The sequence below is a fragment of the Rhopalosiphum maidis genome, chromosome 2 (assembly GCF_003676215.2).
Source record: "Rhopalosiphum maidis isolate BTI-1 chromosome 2, ASM367621v3, whole genome shotgun sequence".
Taxonomy (NCBI): domain Eukaryota; kingdom Metazoa; phylum Arthropoda; class Insecta; order Hemiptera; family Aphididae; genus Rhopalosiphum; species Rhopalosiphum maidis.
Window position 1 is genome coordinate 45638331 of NC_040878.1, and position 14862 is coordinate 45653192.

At 25.7% G+C, this 14862-nt stretch overlaps 1 protein-coding gene across 1 annotated transcript; it reads right to left on the reverse strand.

Moving 5' to 3' along the window:
- Positions 1–5418: 5418 nt before the first annotated feature.
- LOC113551654 (testis-expressed protein 2) lies at positions 5419–13463 on the reverse strand. Its single transcript, XM_026954028.1, has 14 exons — positions 13265–13463; positions 12939–13025; positions 12596–12803; positions 12190–12541; positions 11664–11849; positions 11331–11569; positions 11129–11274; positions 10307–10428; positions 9757–10110; positions 9244–9399; positions 8938–9155; positions 7963–8274; positions 6082–6205; positions 5419–6011 (listed from the first exon to the last, which is right to left on the reverse strand). The coding sequence occupies exons 2-14, from the start codon at positions 13018–13020 to the stop codon at positions 5949–5951; spliced, it is 2562 nt and encodes an 853-aa protein (XP_026809829.1). The 5' UTR covers positions 13021–13025; positions 13265–13463; the 3' UTR covers positions 5419–5948.
- Positions 13464–14862: the final 1399 nt, after the last annotated feature.

Consider the following 14862-nt stretch of genomic DNA (forward strand, 5'->3'; position numbering starts at 1 on the left):
TCAAATTTCAGATGTTTTGAAGTCTGAAATCATGTCTGTGAAGATAATGCCGGCAAAACTATACAGGTTATTGAGTACCTATACCATGGTTGTTAAGGCTGTTAAGAAACTATATTGGTCGATGTCCAAGATACAGATTTCTATATAGGCCCTATGATTGGTCGAAACATTTGGAGCGAAAATTTAAATTATTACAGACGTATTATTTATTTAATATTATATAGAAATATAGAATTTTCAATTTTGATACTTGTGTCTCGTAATACGCTAAAATATGATAACATACAGTTTGATATTTAACATTTTAACTACATTTCATAGCAATGGCATAATTAACTATTAAGGAGGTCTAATGAGATGAGGAGGACAGATCCTCCCCAGAGTCTTATTTTACTAATATTTTTTTAAAAAAAGTTCCTCACAAGAAGTTAATACTTAAACCAAAAATATATAAATATAATATTGATTCATTCATATATATTAATAGATACATTTTGTAAAAATAAATGTTCTGCATAATATATATATTACAGCCTAAAGTCGAAATCGACCAATCAGGTAAAACTCAGGAATATATTTTTATGATTCAATATTTCATTATTTAAATTTTTTAATTCTTAAAATTAACAATACACCTATTTTTTTCTTCCCAAAATGTATACTATTTTAAAGCACTGATTACATAAGTCTAATTCAAACATTTTCGCAAATCATTATTTTGGAAGTTATATCTTTCCAAAGTTTACGATTTTACGCATTTACGCACGCATGCGCGATAACGCTGTATACTTTGCTTTTCTACGTTTTCATATTAATATCAATGATTATTAATACATATTTTAGTTTTTACCCTGTGACCTACATGAGGTAGGTGGTTTTACATAACAAGTCGAGGGATATTTTCGATTTGCGGAGCGTAGCGACGAGTGCCGATACACGCGTAGTCACTGCCTATTTGTTGCCTACCTACAATAATATTTTTTGTTTATTCCTGTTATTATATTAATTTTAATTAATTTTAATTTGTGTAATCTACACACTTTTGTCTTTTATTAATAATATTATTGACTTTTATTTGCTAAATAAATTAGCTATGTAACATAAATTATTATTATTATTATTATTATTATTTTTGTTAAATTATTTACATGTGTATTAATAATTTGTTTTTAGACACAATACGTCAACATAAAAGGGTTCGATGTTTTTTTTAAATTTATGATAGAGAAATTTAAGATGTAATTCAAAATAAATATATGTATAAATTATGTATACATGCAAAATAAAAAACACATAATATCATCGTTGTAGGTACAATATAAAATTAAACACCTTAAAAATAATAGCTATAAATTTATTAAACATCATACGAATTACAACTTTATACAATTCAATAGTTTTGAAAATTAAAAAATTAAAATATTGATACTATATAATAATTATAGTAGGTAACTATTGTAACGCTTTGTTATAAATTATAACTTATAATACAAATAAAATTTATTTTTGAATAATTAATTTGTCTAATTATTCACATAGGTAGCTGAGTCTACATTTTTTTGTATACAGTCAATGTATTTTAGTTAATATATCTAATTGCATTTTTCTAATTTATTCTACGAGCTCTAACTAGTTAATATTATAATTTCAAGATATAGTATCATTGTTTTAAGACATTTCGACACTGTTATTGCTGCTACAGTCGATCGTTAATTATCCAATCTCTATAAATAAGTAAGGTTCTAATTCTTATAAAACACGTATTCAATATAATTTAAACATTTTAGATTCTGAACGGAGTGATAAATGTATTGATTTTTTTTATAATGATGTATGTTATATTTTTTTTGTGTGTCTATCATCACGTTTTGGAGTAGAAATAATGCTCTGATATTTTACTTCAGCCCCTCTTTGAAAATTAATCTAGTTGATACTTTTGGGGGTGAAAGGTATAAAAATTTCCAGTAGTTTTCAAAAGCGTTGGGAAAAACCCTAAAAACGTAACGGAAAAACGGGAATTTTTACGCATAATCAGTTTTTGACAAAATCGATTTTTAATTTTGCATTAACTCAAAAACAAATACAGTAATTCAAGTAAATACTTGAAATTTTCAACAAATGTTTATTTTATCGTTATCTATTTACGATTAATTTTTTTTAAATATTTTTGAATTCTCTTAAGCTATTTATAGACAATTGAAATTTTCGATTTTTCTAAGTTTTATTTTTTAAAATGCCGATAAAAAAAATTTAATAGAAGGCTTATAAGTTGTAGTAGTTGTACTTATCGTAGTAGAAAAAAAAACAAAAATCATTAGTCACAATTTTATTGTTTATCATTATCAGCATTTAAGTTCAAATATTTTCGAAGTATATCAAAACGCAAAAATTTGCAAGTAACTCTGAAATTCAAAAACCCAATACAAGGTTCTCCTTAACTTTTTTTTCAAATAACTGTAAAAAAAACCCCAGCCAATATAGAAAACATTTTATGAGCGCATGAAATATAATTTTTTTACGAAATCGCATAAAATAACAATATATTACAATTATCTAAATATAGCTAATAATATATAATATATCCTTTACTAATTATCCTAGACTGATAAAATCATCTCCGCTCAGAATGGTTTTTCGTATACAATGATACCTGTCAGCTGTCATTGCATTCAAATTTAACACATCCGTTATAGTTACCTACTCTCTATCTCTAATCTCTATAGTTTATATTATACAACAGAGCGGTACCCACTAGCCCACCTTTTTTTTCTTATAAAATTAATAATTATACTTTTGTTAAAACTTAACAAAAACAAATAAGGTACTTACCTATTAAATAATTATTAAAAAAAAATATTAAAATTAATAAAAACAGATATTGTGAAATTAATTTCTATAGGTACTTTTACATATTTTAGTCAATGATTATAGTACAAATAAAATTACCCCCAAACCTTCATCATTTTCTAAAGCGATTGCAAATCATTATACATTTACTTTGTTAATACTCTATTTATTGTAATAATCAAATAGGTACATTAATAAATATAATAAATTATATGCTAGGATTGTTGCAGGGCGTGATACTATGGTGGTCATCAGAGGACGGGGTGGTGGTCGGGTTGTCGGCGGTGCTCGAGGTGCGCTGGTCGACTGTCCACCGTGTCTTGGGTTGCAGAAACTGCTGGCCGTTGCAAAGTTTCTGCTAACCGCTCTTGCCACTGGGTCGTAGCTTGTTGTCCTTTTGAAGACAGCTGTGCGGTCTTTCCAGCCACGCATGTAGGCCCACGCTACCGGGTCCCGACGTAGCTGCAGGGTTACTGTCAGCTGCCGTACTCGTGCTGCTGTCGTCGTCGGCTGTGACGCCTCCGTACTTGCAGTACAAATCAGCGATTAGCTGCTGGCTCCGGTCCAACAGCTCCGAAGCTTGCTGTAGCATGATGGTCTGTGACTTGTTTGGTTAGGTCTTGTGCGCTGGCGTCGTACGTTTATTATCTATTAGTAGGTATTATTATTACATTTTTTCGAGTTTACTTGGAGAACCACGATATTGGTCCTATTGTGCAAGGTATCTATTAAAAAGTTAACATAAACTAAATGTTTGAAATTTAAAAACTTTGAGTTAGGTAAGTAAAAGCGTGAACATTAACATTTAACCGTCAGAAATGACTGAACAAAAATTCAAAATCGTATTTTGTTTATAAATTTATAATATTATTGTGTTGAACCATGCTGTTTAACATTTCGTAGTTACGACATTTTGTATCGAGATTCAAATATATATATAATTAAGGTTCGTTAAATAATTAATTAAATTTTATTTTGATTAATTTATCAATATTTCTTGTATTTTTATTTCAATAAATCAAATATAATACTGTGGTTATAAGACTATTTTTCTATTTCTATTTTATTTAGTTCATATTTTTAAGTCTATATCTATCTATTTTTTATTTTACTTAATTTGATGTATTATACAAAAAGTATTAAATAATATTAATGCATATGGTTATGATAAATAGGTACACTTAGTTATAATTTTAGGCAAAGAATATCAGCATCTGACAAAATACAATGTGAACAGATTTTATACAGTGCCCTGCCGTGCGGCGAAGACAAATTTCGGAACCCGTTCGAGATCTTTATTTTGTATTTACTATTTTATTTATTATTATAGTTTAATTATATTGTTCGTGTATAAATACACTTACGATGTCTTTTAGAAAAATTTAAGATAAATATTGTGAATATGAACTGAAAGTCTGAAAATCTTGAATGGGTCTCTTAAATTTCATTCACCGCACGACGAGGCACTGTAAAATCCGTCTACATTGTTTTTTGTCAGATACTGATATTTTTTACCTGAAAATCAATAGTGATCCTATATATCAGTAGTGGCCAAACTACGGATCGCGGACCAACTCCGGCCCGCCATCATTTAATATCTGGCCCGCGAAAGAACTATATTTTAAATTTACGTAAAAAAAGGCCAGCGGTAAAAAAAGTTTGGCTACCACTGCTATATATCATAACTATTTTCATAAACATTGTACAGTCGGTTTTATATGATACACTGAATTCATAAATAAAAAATGTGAAAGTTATATATTTATTATCAATGTAATGTGACAAATCAAAATGTTCATGCCTATTTGAATGTTTTTAATATATCCAGATGTAGAAACATAAATTCAATTTTGAATAACCAATCACATGAATTAGTAGATCTATTACTTCAAATTTCTGCTCATGTGAGACTGTGTATCAATATAAAATATATAAACAGGGTGTCCCGTGAGGATTTATCCATTGAAATATCTCCTGAAATAATGGAAATATCATAATTCTGTTTTTTTTTTAATAAGATTTGCAGGGACAAGAGCTACAAATATTTCATGGTTTAATTTATTATTTTGTTTTGGTAAAAAAATTGAAGATAGCAATTTTTTAGAGTTTATGTTTCTGTAAATATTGACTTTTCAACATTTTAATTTCATTAATCTCCTGGTTTTTAATATTTTTTCTAATTTTGAAAAAAACTGAATCATTTAATATGATTATGGTCTTTGTATCAAACATGTGGCTCACGTGCTCATACAAACGGCAAACGTTTTTAGTGTTTATGGATTTAAACTTTTGTATAGTGAAATTTATAATAATAAATAATAATAATACATATATTTACAATAATATTTTTTGTATTTTAACATAATTTAATTAATAATTAATAATCACAGAGCTGATTTTTGACTCAAAGTATATAGACGTGCTTAAATAAATAATAATATTTTAATACAAAATACACCTTGTGAATAAAAAAAAAAAGTGTGCAATAAAATATTATAAAAGTTATAAATTCTAAAATTATTCAATAATAATGAATGCATTATAATCATTAATATAAATATAATAATATAAATAATAAATTAATAAATATCATGTAATAAACAAATTTGAAAAATAATTGTGTTGTTTTGTGTCTATTATAGGTATCTTTGATTTTAAAATTCAAAATAAAACAACACACTTTCTTAAAAATCTTAAAATAGAAATAGTATAAAGTAAACAGTAGGTAATTCGATTAGATATTACAGCCTTTTGGATATAGGATTTTTATCCTTTTGTTAAATATGTGCATTTCCCGCTAATCGAACTACTTTCATTAAAAAATCTTACAAAATAAATTAACAATAGGTACTTTGACAGCCAAATACTATTTAAACATTGGAAGAAGTTATCAACTAAAATAAAAACATATATTAAAATGAAACATATTGGCAAAACTAAAACATTATCACAGTCATATTTTTTTAGTATATTTTTTTAATCATTGGTAACAAATGCTTACATCCACATTATAATCATAGATATTTTTTTAAGAAACTTACAATTACTTTTTTCTTATTAATTAAACCCTCTGTATAATCCTTTAATATTTAAGGTTTAAATTAATATTCACTATTCATCAATGGTATAGAAAAATCAATCATATTTGGTAGAACAATAACTTTCTGTTAACATAAAATACACACATAGATATAAATTTATATTTTAAAATTTATAAACAATATATAGACTTACTTCAAATTCTTTAATTAAAATATTATGTAAAGCTTTAGTAAGAACATCCATGAGTGGAACATTTGTGTCATTTACTTTTGGCTTAGCTTCAAAGTTTATCTGGGGACTTCCTTTGAAAGAAACCCTAAGTAAATGAAAAAAAGGAAATGTATAATTTATTAACTAAGCTATCAAATATTAAAATTAAACAAAGGTATTAGTAATAAGTAATTAATATTAAAGTTATATTCATTAGTTGCATTAATTGTTATAGTAATCGCCTAATGATAAATCTTTTGATACTTATTATAATGACTAATAAGTAAATATCAAATAGTTTACTAAATAAACTAACATTTTTATTTTAATATAATTTACTAGGATAATGAAATATTTGCTGCATCTATACATAAAGTAATGGTATATCACACAGGCTGAAATTTGCGTCCAAATGATGTTAACATGGTAAATGTCGTCATTCCTCGGTAAATAACGTCATTTACCTAAAAATTGGTAAAGGTTGTAAATGTAGACATTCCCCGGTTATTGACGTCAATCTCCAGTTTAATTGGAGAATGATGTTCAATACATTTATGGAAAGAATTGTATCGAATTTAAAAAAAATAGTTTTGACTTTGAAAAAATTTTCAAAGCTCAAAGTCGGTACAACTGTTTGTGTCCTAATACCAGATGTTGATAGGGCTAGAGGTTCTTAGCGTAATTTACTTGCTATTATTATTTTGTGTCAAGATGAAATGTATAAATTGTATAGGCCAATTTTAATTTTAAATAAAATAAGTACCTGGATGTTTGAACCAGGTACAGAAAATGCTGTGTTGAAACATAAATAAACAAGAGCTCAAATTTCCCCATGCAAAGAAAAATTTCTAGAACTAGATGAAGCTATGAAAAAAATTAAAGATAGGGAGATAACATTACGCGAAGCTGCTGGACAATAAATAGATGGTCATCAAAAGGTTTCAATCGATGCAATTGCAAAACTGGTTGTGTCACTAAAAAATGTGCTTACAATGCAGCAGAAATGTTGTACAGTTCAAAATGTCATGGTAACCAAAACTGTACAAATAAATCACCCGCCAACAATAAATCATTATTTTATAGTATCTATATTAAAACAATCAGTGTATTATTTGAGATTTATCTTCATTTACCACAAGTTTTAAAGATGTACATTTGAATTTAAAATATGTGTTTTTACAATTACCTACATAATTGAATTATTTTGGTTAATGACGACATTTAACAATTTTCGTCTTTCATAATGACATATATATTATTTTACATTATATTTTTGTTGCTTTTAAGAATATGAAATATCTCCACGGGCCATCATAATCAACTAAAATTAAATGTATACAATACAGATACAAAACTCATATTTTTATATTAATATGAAGTACCAGAGAATTATAAATTTATTTAATTTAAATCGAAAATCAATTATTCATAAAAAAATACTATAATATTGAGAACATTTTTAATGGATCTTTAAAAATTGGGAAATTATGTTTATTGTAACTTTTGGCAGTGCTGTCTCAGAAGGTCGCCGACCCCTGGTATATCATAATCTATAATATTTAATATAATACCCATTAGTCACTATTTATATACAATTAATGAGTGCTAATCTTTAGAAAGATAAAGTTAGTTACTTTAATTATTTGTTGAATACTAATAATAAAATATTTTAGTCAATAGTAGAATTTAAATAATTGTAATTGTATTAAAAATCTACAAATTAACAAGCTAAAAATAATATTGCAAGTAGCTTATAAATATAATAATCAAATAAATAATCCTTGCTATTAGCAAGTACAATTTAACTATTATAGTTTTGACCATTTTACTTCTATTTAAAATTGTATTTAATTGATAATTTACCAAACACGATCAGTGGGCGGTGGAGGCAAATTGATTATAAGTGTCCCAACTATTTGTTTCACATCGATAACAAGAGTAAGTTCCTTCTTAGCAACATTTTCAAAAACTTTTCTAACAAATTTCAGTTCAAGAAAACCAGAAGAGCAATTTTCCATAAACCTTGTAATACGGCTTCCTTGTGGTGGAGGTGGATCATTTAAGGACTGCTGTTCAAACAATCTTTCTGCAAAATTAACATCTTCTCGTGTATGGCCTTCGTCATTTGATGTCTCACCACTATCTTCTTGATTAGAATCATACACAGCACTTCTTCTAAAAATTTTTTTCAAATTATATAACATATGAAATGTACCAATAAACTATAAAAATAGTTAATACTAAAATAATGAAAATAAAAATGATACTATCAAATTAAAATAATAACTAGTAATTATAATACCTAAAGAATAATAAAATATAATACTCAATTATCCCAATTAATTTTTTATTGTTAACATTCTTTAATAAAAATAGGTAAATAATTGTATACATTATTAGAAACAGAAAACATACAAACAAAGCTAACAGATAATGCTGATAAATTAAAAAAAATAAATAAAAGTGAGATGCTGAATAGACGATAACATTTAATAAATACAAAAAATTATAATTATTAGAGAATAATATTGATAACTCATGAAAGACTTATTTCATTGAATCTACTTTAAAAATATTTATTATTGTTAAATATATTTTTTTGAAACCATGCTGTATAGTTGTTTTTAATATGGACACAAGAAATGCAAGAGTATGCAAGATGTAACATACTCGTAAGATCAAAATAATAAGATACTCCTTTTCTTTTATGGTAAATGGAGATTTAGATTTACCTATATTCTGTAGCTATCAGATGTTTAGTTTAAATAATAAGAAATTTCTATAACCAACTAAAACGTTAAAAATAATAAAAAGTAATTAATTAAAACTTCTTTATACACTTCTTCTTTTTGTTGTCGAGTTTCTTCTTTTTTTAATTTCATAAGGTTAAGTTTAGTATCAACTGATGCTTGAAATGATCCATTATAAGAAATGTAAACTTCAAACCATATTCCTCGATGATCTATCCAAGGTTTTGATACATTCCGTATAGAAGGAATCTCACCCTTTCCAAAACATAAGCTCCGAATCACAAGCATATCCATTACTTTTGGTAACTATATGTAAAAAAAAAAAAAAAAAACATTAATTATATAAAAAAAATATGTTTGTGGCGATCATTATTTTTAAATGAGTTTAATTTACCCTTATAGCATTTAACTTTCTTTGAAATTTATCAGCAATCATTTCAAGTATTTTAGGATTTTGTAAGTAATCAAAGCATACACGGCCCAAAAGCATATTTAACCATAAATACTGTTGATCATCAGAAATTTCATTAATTTGAACATCAATCAAATTCTAAAAACATTTATATATTTTAAATATGTTAACAAGGTTAGGATAAAAAAAATAAAATTAATTAATATAAAAATACAGTAAATCCCACAACGGTATGGCAGAAAAATGATCACACTAAAATAAAATAAATTATTATTAATACTAATTACAGTATGCTCTAATTTTTTTTTTAACCAATCTTTGTGTTTTAATTCATTTACTGTATTTATGAAAATAAATGAGTGAGTGAAACCCCCTAAAATTTTGAACATAGTTTTTACCATAAATTATCATTGTCCATTGATTACAAGTGCTAATATTATTTTGTAAATATAATAACATGTATATTATATTTTATAATATCTACTATTTTAATACCTCTTTTTTTTTTTGATCAGTCAATACTGGATAATTAGATAATTCGTAAACATTAAATAGATAACCAAGATAAGCTTTGATAAATTTGTTGTGTTCTTCTACATTTTGCTTTTTCTTATTGGTCAATTCATCAGCAGCTACCACATCAAATGCAGAAGAAAGATTTAATCGGTGAAACCATAATTCCTTTTCTGGGTCATTTCTAGCAAATAAATATATTTTATCAGAATCAGTTTTCCATTCACCATCTACTTCATTTTCTTCTTCAAAGTCATTTGATTTATCAGCATTTTTTGATGTACATGGCGCTGATTCATTGATTTTACGATCATTTTTGGAATCAGTTTGGATCACCTATAATTAAGTTATTAATTACTATTTATTGGATTTATTCTCCAGTAATACATTTTAAATCATATAATTAATTTCTAATAAATCATCATATTCAGATATATTTAAAAATTAGTTTTTGTTAAAAATAAATTTATTTTAACTTGTAAATAGACAAAATTAATTTGTATACAATAAAAAAAAATTTTTTTATCCTTACATCAGTCTTTAATTTTTTTTTTTCATTTTGCTTATTTTCAGAATAATTAGCTTCATTTTTAAAGTCATAATCATCTTTCATATCTGATATGCCACATTCCATCATTTCCTCGTAATATGACTCTACAATGAATATAATACAAAAAACAAAATAAAAAAAGTATTTAAATGAGTATTGCTATGTTGAACGTTAGGTGTCAATATTGGGATACTATTATGCATCATGGACATATTAAATTTGAATTCAATGATCTATCATTGTATCCGAAAGACGATTCTGAGCGGAGATAATTTGTCAGTCTATAAAACAAGCTATACTTCAGATATATTTTTTTAATAAACATAACTATTCATTTTAATTAGAATTTAAATATCTACAAGTTACATCAAGAACACAAAATCAAGACAAAAAAAAGATTTGTGAAAAAATTACCATTATCCTCAATTTTTTTCACTGTTATAAAAAAGTATTGAGAATTTTTTATTTTTAACCCATTTAAGTTTTAACTAGATCCTCTTTATTACTAGAATTTTCCACTTTCATTGTTAAAAATCAAAGTATTTTTTACTGCTCCAAAAGGCGATGAGTGAAAGAAAAACGCACATTATTGCAAAATTAATACATTCGTCGTTCCACTCAGAATTTAATATTCTGTTTTTTTTTTTTTACTCAAGAAATACTTTAATAATTAATATAATTATTTATTATTTAATTAAAAATAACTATGTAATCATCATGTTTATTATATAATTTTTTGTTAAATTTAACTATAATATTGTATTAATGTATTAAAAATTATTATTAATGATTAAAATATATTACGAGCTTGTAATGACGGTGTAACGTAATCTTTACACATCCACTCATCTGCTCCTTGAATAAATTTTCTAAATTTTAATGAGCGTCTAACACCAATTAATGAATCGGAGTTTAATTCTATGCAAATAGGGTATTTTTTACTCCATTTTCTAAAAAAAAAAATACAATTATTTTTCAAAATATTTAATATATAAGTATTACATACCTTTTATTTACTAAATTTTGAGGTAATAAAGTAATTTTACATTTTGACAACTTGTACATGCACTCCTTAACAAACAATAATTTAGGTTTGGTTTCATTGTATAAAGATCTTTTAGGAACTTTATAATATGGATAAGACATAATAAGTATTGATCCTTTTAATCTAACATACACAGAAATTGTAAGTGAAAGTCGATAAGTTTCTGGGCGATAATCATAGAGAAATTGGTTCATCCATCCCTAGTAATAAAAGTAAACAATTTAATTTTAGTAAATTTTAAAAACTTCAATCACAAATTAAAGTAAATGAGTTTTGAATTTTTTTCATAATTACTTTAAACAACATCAAACGTGGATCAAGATCATATAAACCTTTCAATGATCGTATAATAGTAGCTTCATTATCAGGAATATAATCTAAATTAGGTAGGAACTGATTTTTTCTAAAATCTTCAGTTGTAAACATTTCTAAGACATGTCTAAATTTAAATGCAATCAGACTACCAAGCATAAAAGTATTCTGAAAATAAAAATAGCAAAGTATGTAAAATGTTTTTGAGTGTCCTGAAAATAATGGTTTAGTCAGACGGCATACATAAAAAAGTAATAATTTGTATACTGCTTATAGGTAAATTTAAATTTATATTTATATTAAAATGTCTGGAGCATTGATTCTCTATAAAAATGATGAAATAACAAATTAAATAATTGTAATTACAAATACACAATCTTGTATTCTTATTTATGTACATTTCTGAATAAATCATTGTTTTTGGACAGAAATTATATAAATAACTCTAAAGTGGATTTGGTTAAAATTTGATTTGTTTCTTCATAATTATTTATTTCACTATACTTACGATATATATTGGAATAAATTTGTAGCTAACATAACATCCAGTTATACCAAACAAAATAAATATAATATATTTCATTTTATCTTTTGGTTTTAGAAGTTCATTTTCTGAGCAATCATATTTAATTACTTCTGGTGTATTTGATTTCAGCTCTAAGTCTTCTAAAGCATCTTTTGCTGTCTCTACATTATCTACTGGTGTGTTTTTTTCTGTCATTTTTGTGTATCTGCGGCGAATACCAAACAAATGTCTATCAATAACATTATAATGAATTTGTTCTTCTTCTTCTGCTTCATCAATTTCATTAGATATTATAGAAACAGAATCATCATCTTGGCCAGAGTCATCAGTTTTCCTAACAATAAATAATATTATTTATGTTTTAAATATAAAATAAAAATATCATTACTTTGATGCCATGCTTAAATCACCACCACTATCGCTCCTCCACAATCCTTCTTTAATATCTGATAGAAAACTATCAAGGCGCTTAATAGTTGTATCACAAGGTGAATATTCAGCATCTAAGCTAGTTGATCTTTTTAATCCAAATAAACCTAAATATTGAGAATTTCCAAAGGATTGTTCAGGTGTTTTTAATTGTTCATCAGTTGACCCTAATATAAATAAACAATAGTCAAAATACATAGCTTATGTTATACTGAATAGACAAAAAATAATCATTTTTAAAAAGTATATTAAAATTTGTTTAAATAATTTTGTTTACTATATCACTATGCAAGTTTAAATACCTGTTGATTGTATTTTTGTGGGAGTAGTACACAATCCCTCTACCTCTTCATCTTCTGCATTAAATCGTACCGAAAACGACATTTTCTCTAAATTGAAAAATCACATAAATTATTTTGGAAAAACTAAAAAATTGAATGAAGCTTAATATATGTGTAGCTAAAATAAAGTAATATTATTTTGTGTACACTTAATATGTCACACACACATTATACATGTGCACAAAATATCAATGTATTTGAAAAATTAAAACAATACAATTGTACGACCTTCTACAATTGAATTATGGATAATCGTTGTTACGCCAAAACAAACAATAGGTACTTACCCTTTCCCACAGTTCTTCGAGTTTTTACAACTCCATGAAACACAACGAACGCGTTATTACATAAGGAACTTCGATAAATGGCTTAATCAACTCAAAATGTTTGATTAAGTCATCGTGAAAATTATAAAAATCATTAAATATTATAATTAGTTTTAATTTATAAAATTACAGATACCAAAAAAAAGTTTCAAATCACTTATAAAAATGTATCTTATCATCATAGATGAATCGATAGACGTTGTTTTTTTATCACTGGTATTATTCTTATCAGTTAAGACATCAAATAACTTTCAAGTCATAGATAATATAGGTATAAACATAACATATTTAGGATTTTTAGTATTTTTACTGATTTTTGATTTATTTAAAGTATTTTTTTTTATATTCTATTGAGATATAAAATCCAAACTAGTGATGACTAATATTGAAGAAATAGTTTATGATTTCCTATTATTTCAAGCCAATATTTTTATCACTAATATTGATCATGTTGTTAGTTATTTTGATTTATAACTTAGTCATTTAGAGTTCATTTTTATCTCATAAAACTGTCATAGAAATATAGAATGATGAGTGACGATTATTGTAGATATGTGATTAAAAACTTAAAACTGTTGACCGTGGAACGTGGAGAAGTGATAAAGATTTTCCCATGAAATTTATACAAACGATGTTTGTTTCAGCAAGACTTGTATACCTATAGTTGCATTTTACGTTCTTAATTCTTATAGAGTACAGCCAATACAGGCATTACAGCATCCGCGTTATAATTATTTTATCGAGTGTTAATTTAATTATCTAAATAAATTTTTAAATTATATAAACGAGGTATAAGATATTACATAATGGTGAAGAGTTAATGTGGCTTATGTAAAGATAAAATATTTATTATTTAATTTTGAATAATTAAAGTAGTTTTCGATTATGATTAAAGTCTTGAAGTATTTTTTTTTAATATTACAAATCGTCATTCCTAAAAAAAAGAATGTTACGACCACAATTCTACAAAGAATGTTGTACTGATATTAGCTAATATTTTCGGTAAATATTCCATTGTTCAATTCAACGACAAATCGAAAATGTCCCTTCAGTGTACAATAGTTTTTCCTAATATATATGAGTTTATAGCGATATATTATATGTGTGTACGTTTCGCATGTATGTGGTCTCTTAATACGAAATGAGTGTCAAAAGTTTAGTAGCTCATAAAGCAGAAAAACGAGATTTTATACAAAATTAATCTTTTAGATAGGTACTTTACATTTCGATTGTCGAACCTAACCTAGAGATAATTTTCCTCACTGTTGATATACTGCAGCCATCAATATATCAGTATTATTTATTAAGTGGATATAAGTACCTACTTTTAGTTGTACGGTGTACACTATTCAACGTGCAACGCAGTAATATATAACTGTCTAAATGACAGAAATAAGGCAATCACTAAGCGTACTGGACGTTTATAATGAAGAGTCTTTTATATAATCATAGGTACTTATAGCCTATATGTTTCGTATCAATTTTAAAGTTGCTTTATTTAGTCATTTGTCTCATCATAGTTGTTACTGGTTTTTGATTTGAATAGAAAGAATACAATT

What these genes read in the sequence shown, in the direction of transcription:
- LOC113551654 (XM_026954028.1), bottom strand. Translation starts at nt 13,020, where the DNA reads ATGTCGTTTTCGGTACGATTTAATGCAGAAGATGAAGAGGTAGAGGGA. An exon ending in CACAAAAATACAATCAACAG is followed by an intron (nt 12,804 to 12,938) that starts GTATTTAAACTT and finishes TATTTATATTAG; the next exon opens with GGTCAACTGATGAACAATTA. An exon ending in CACGTTTGATGTTGTTTAAA is followed by an intron (nt 11,570 to 11,663) that starts GTAATTATGAAA and finishes TTTTATTACTAG; the next exon opens with GGATGGATGAACCAATTTCT.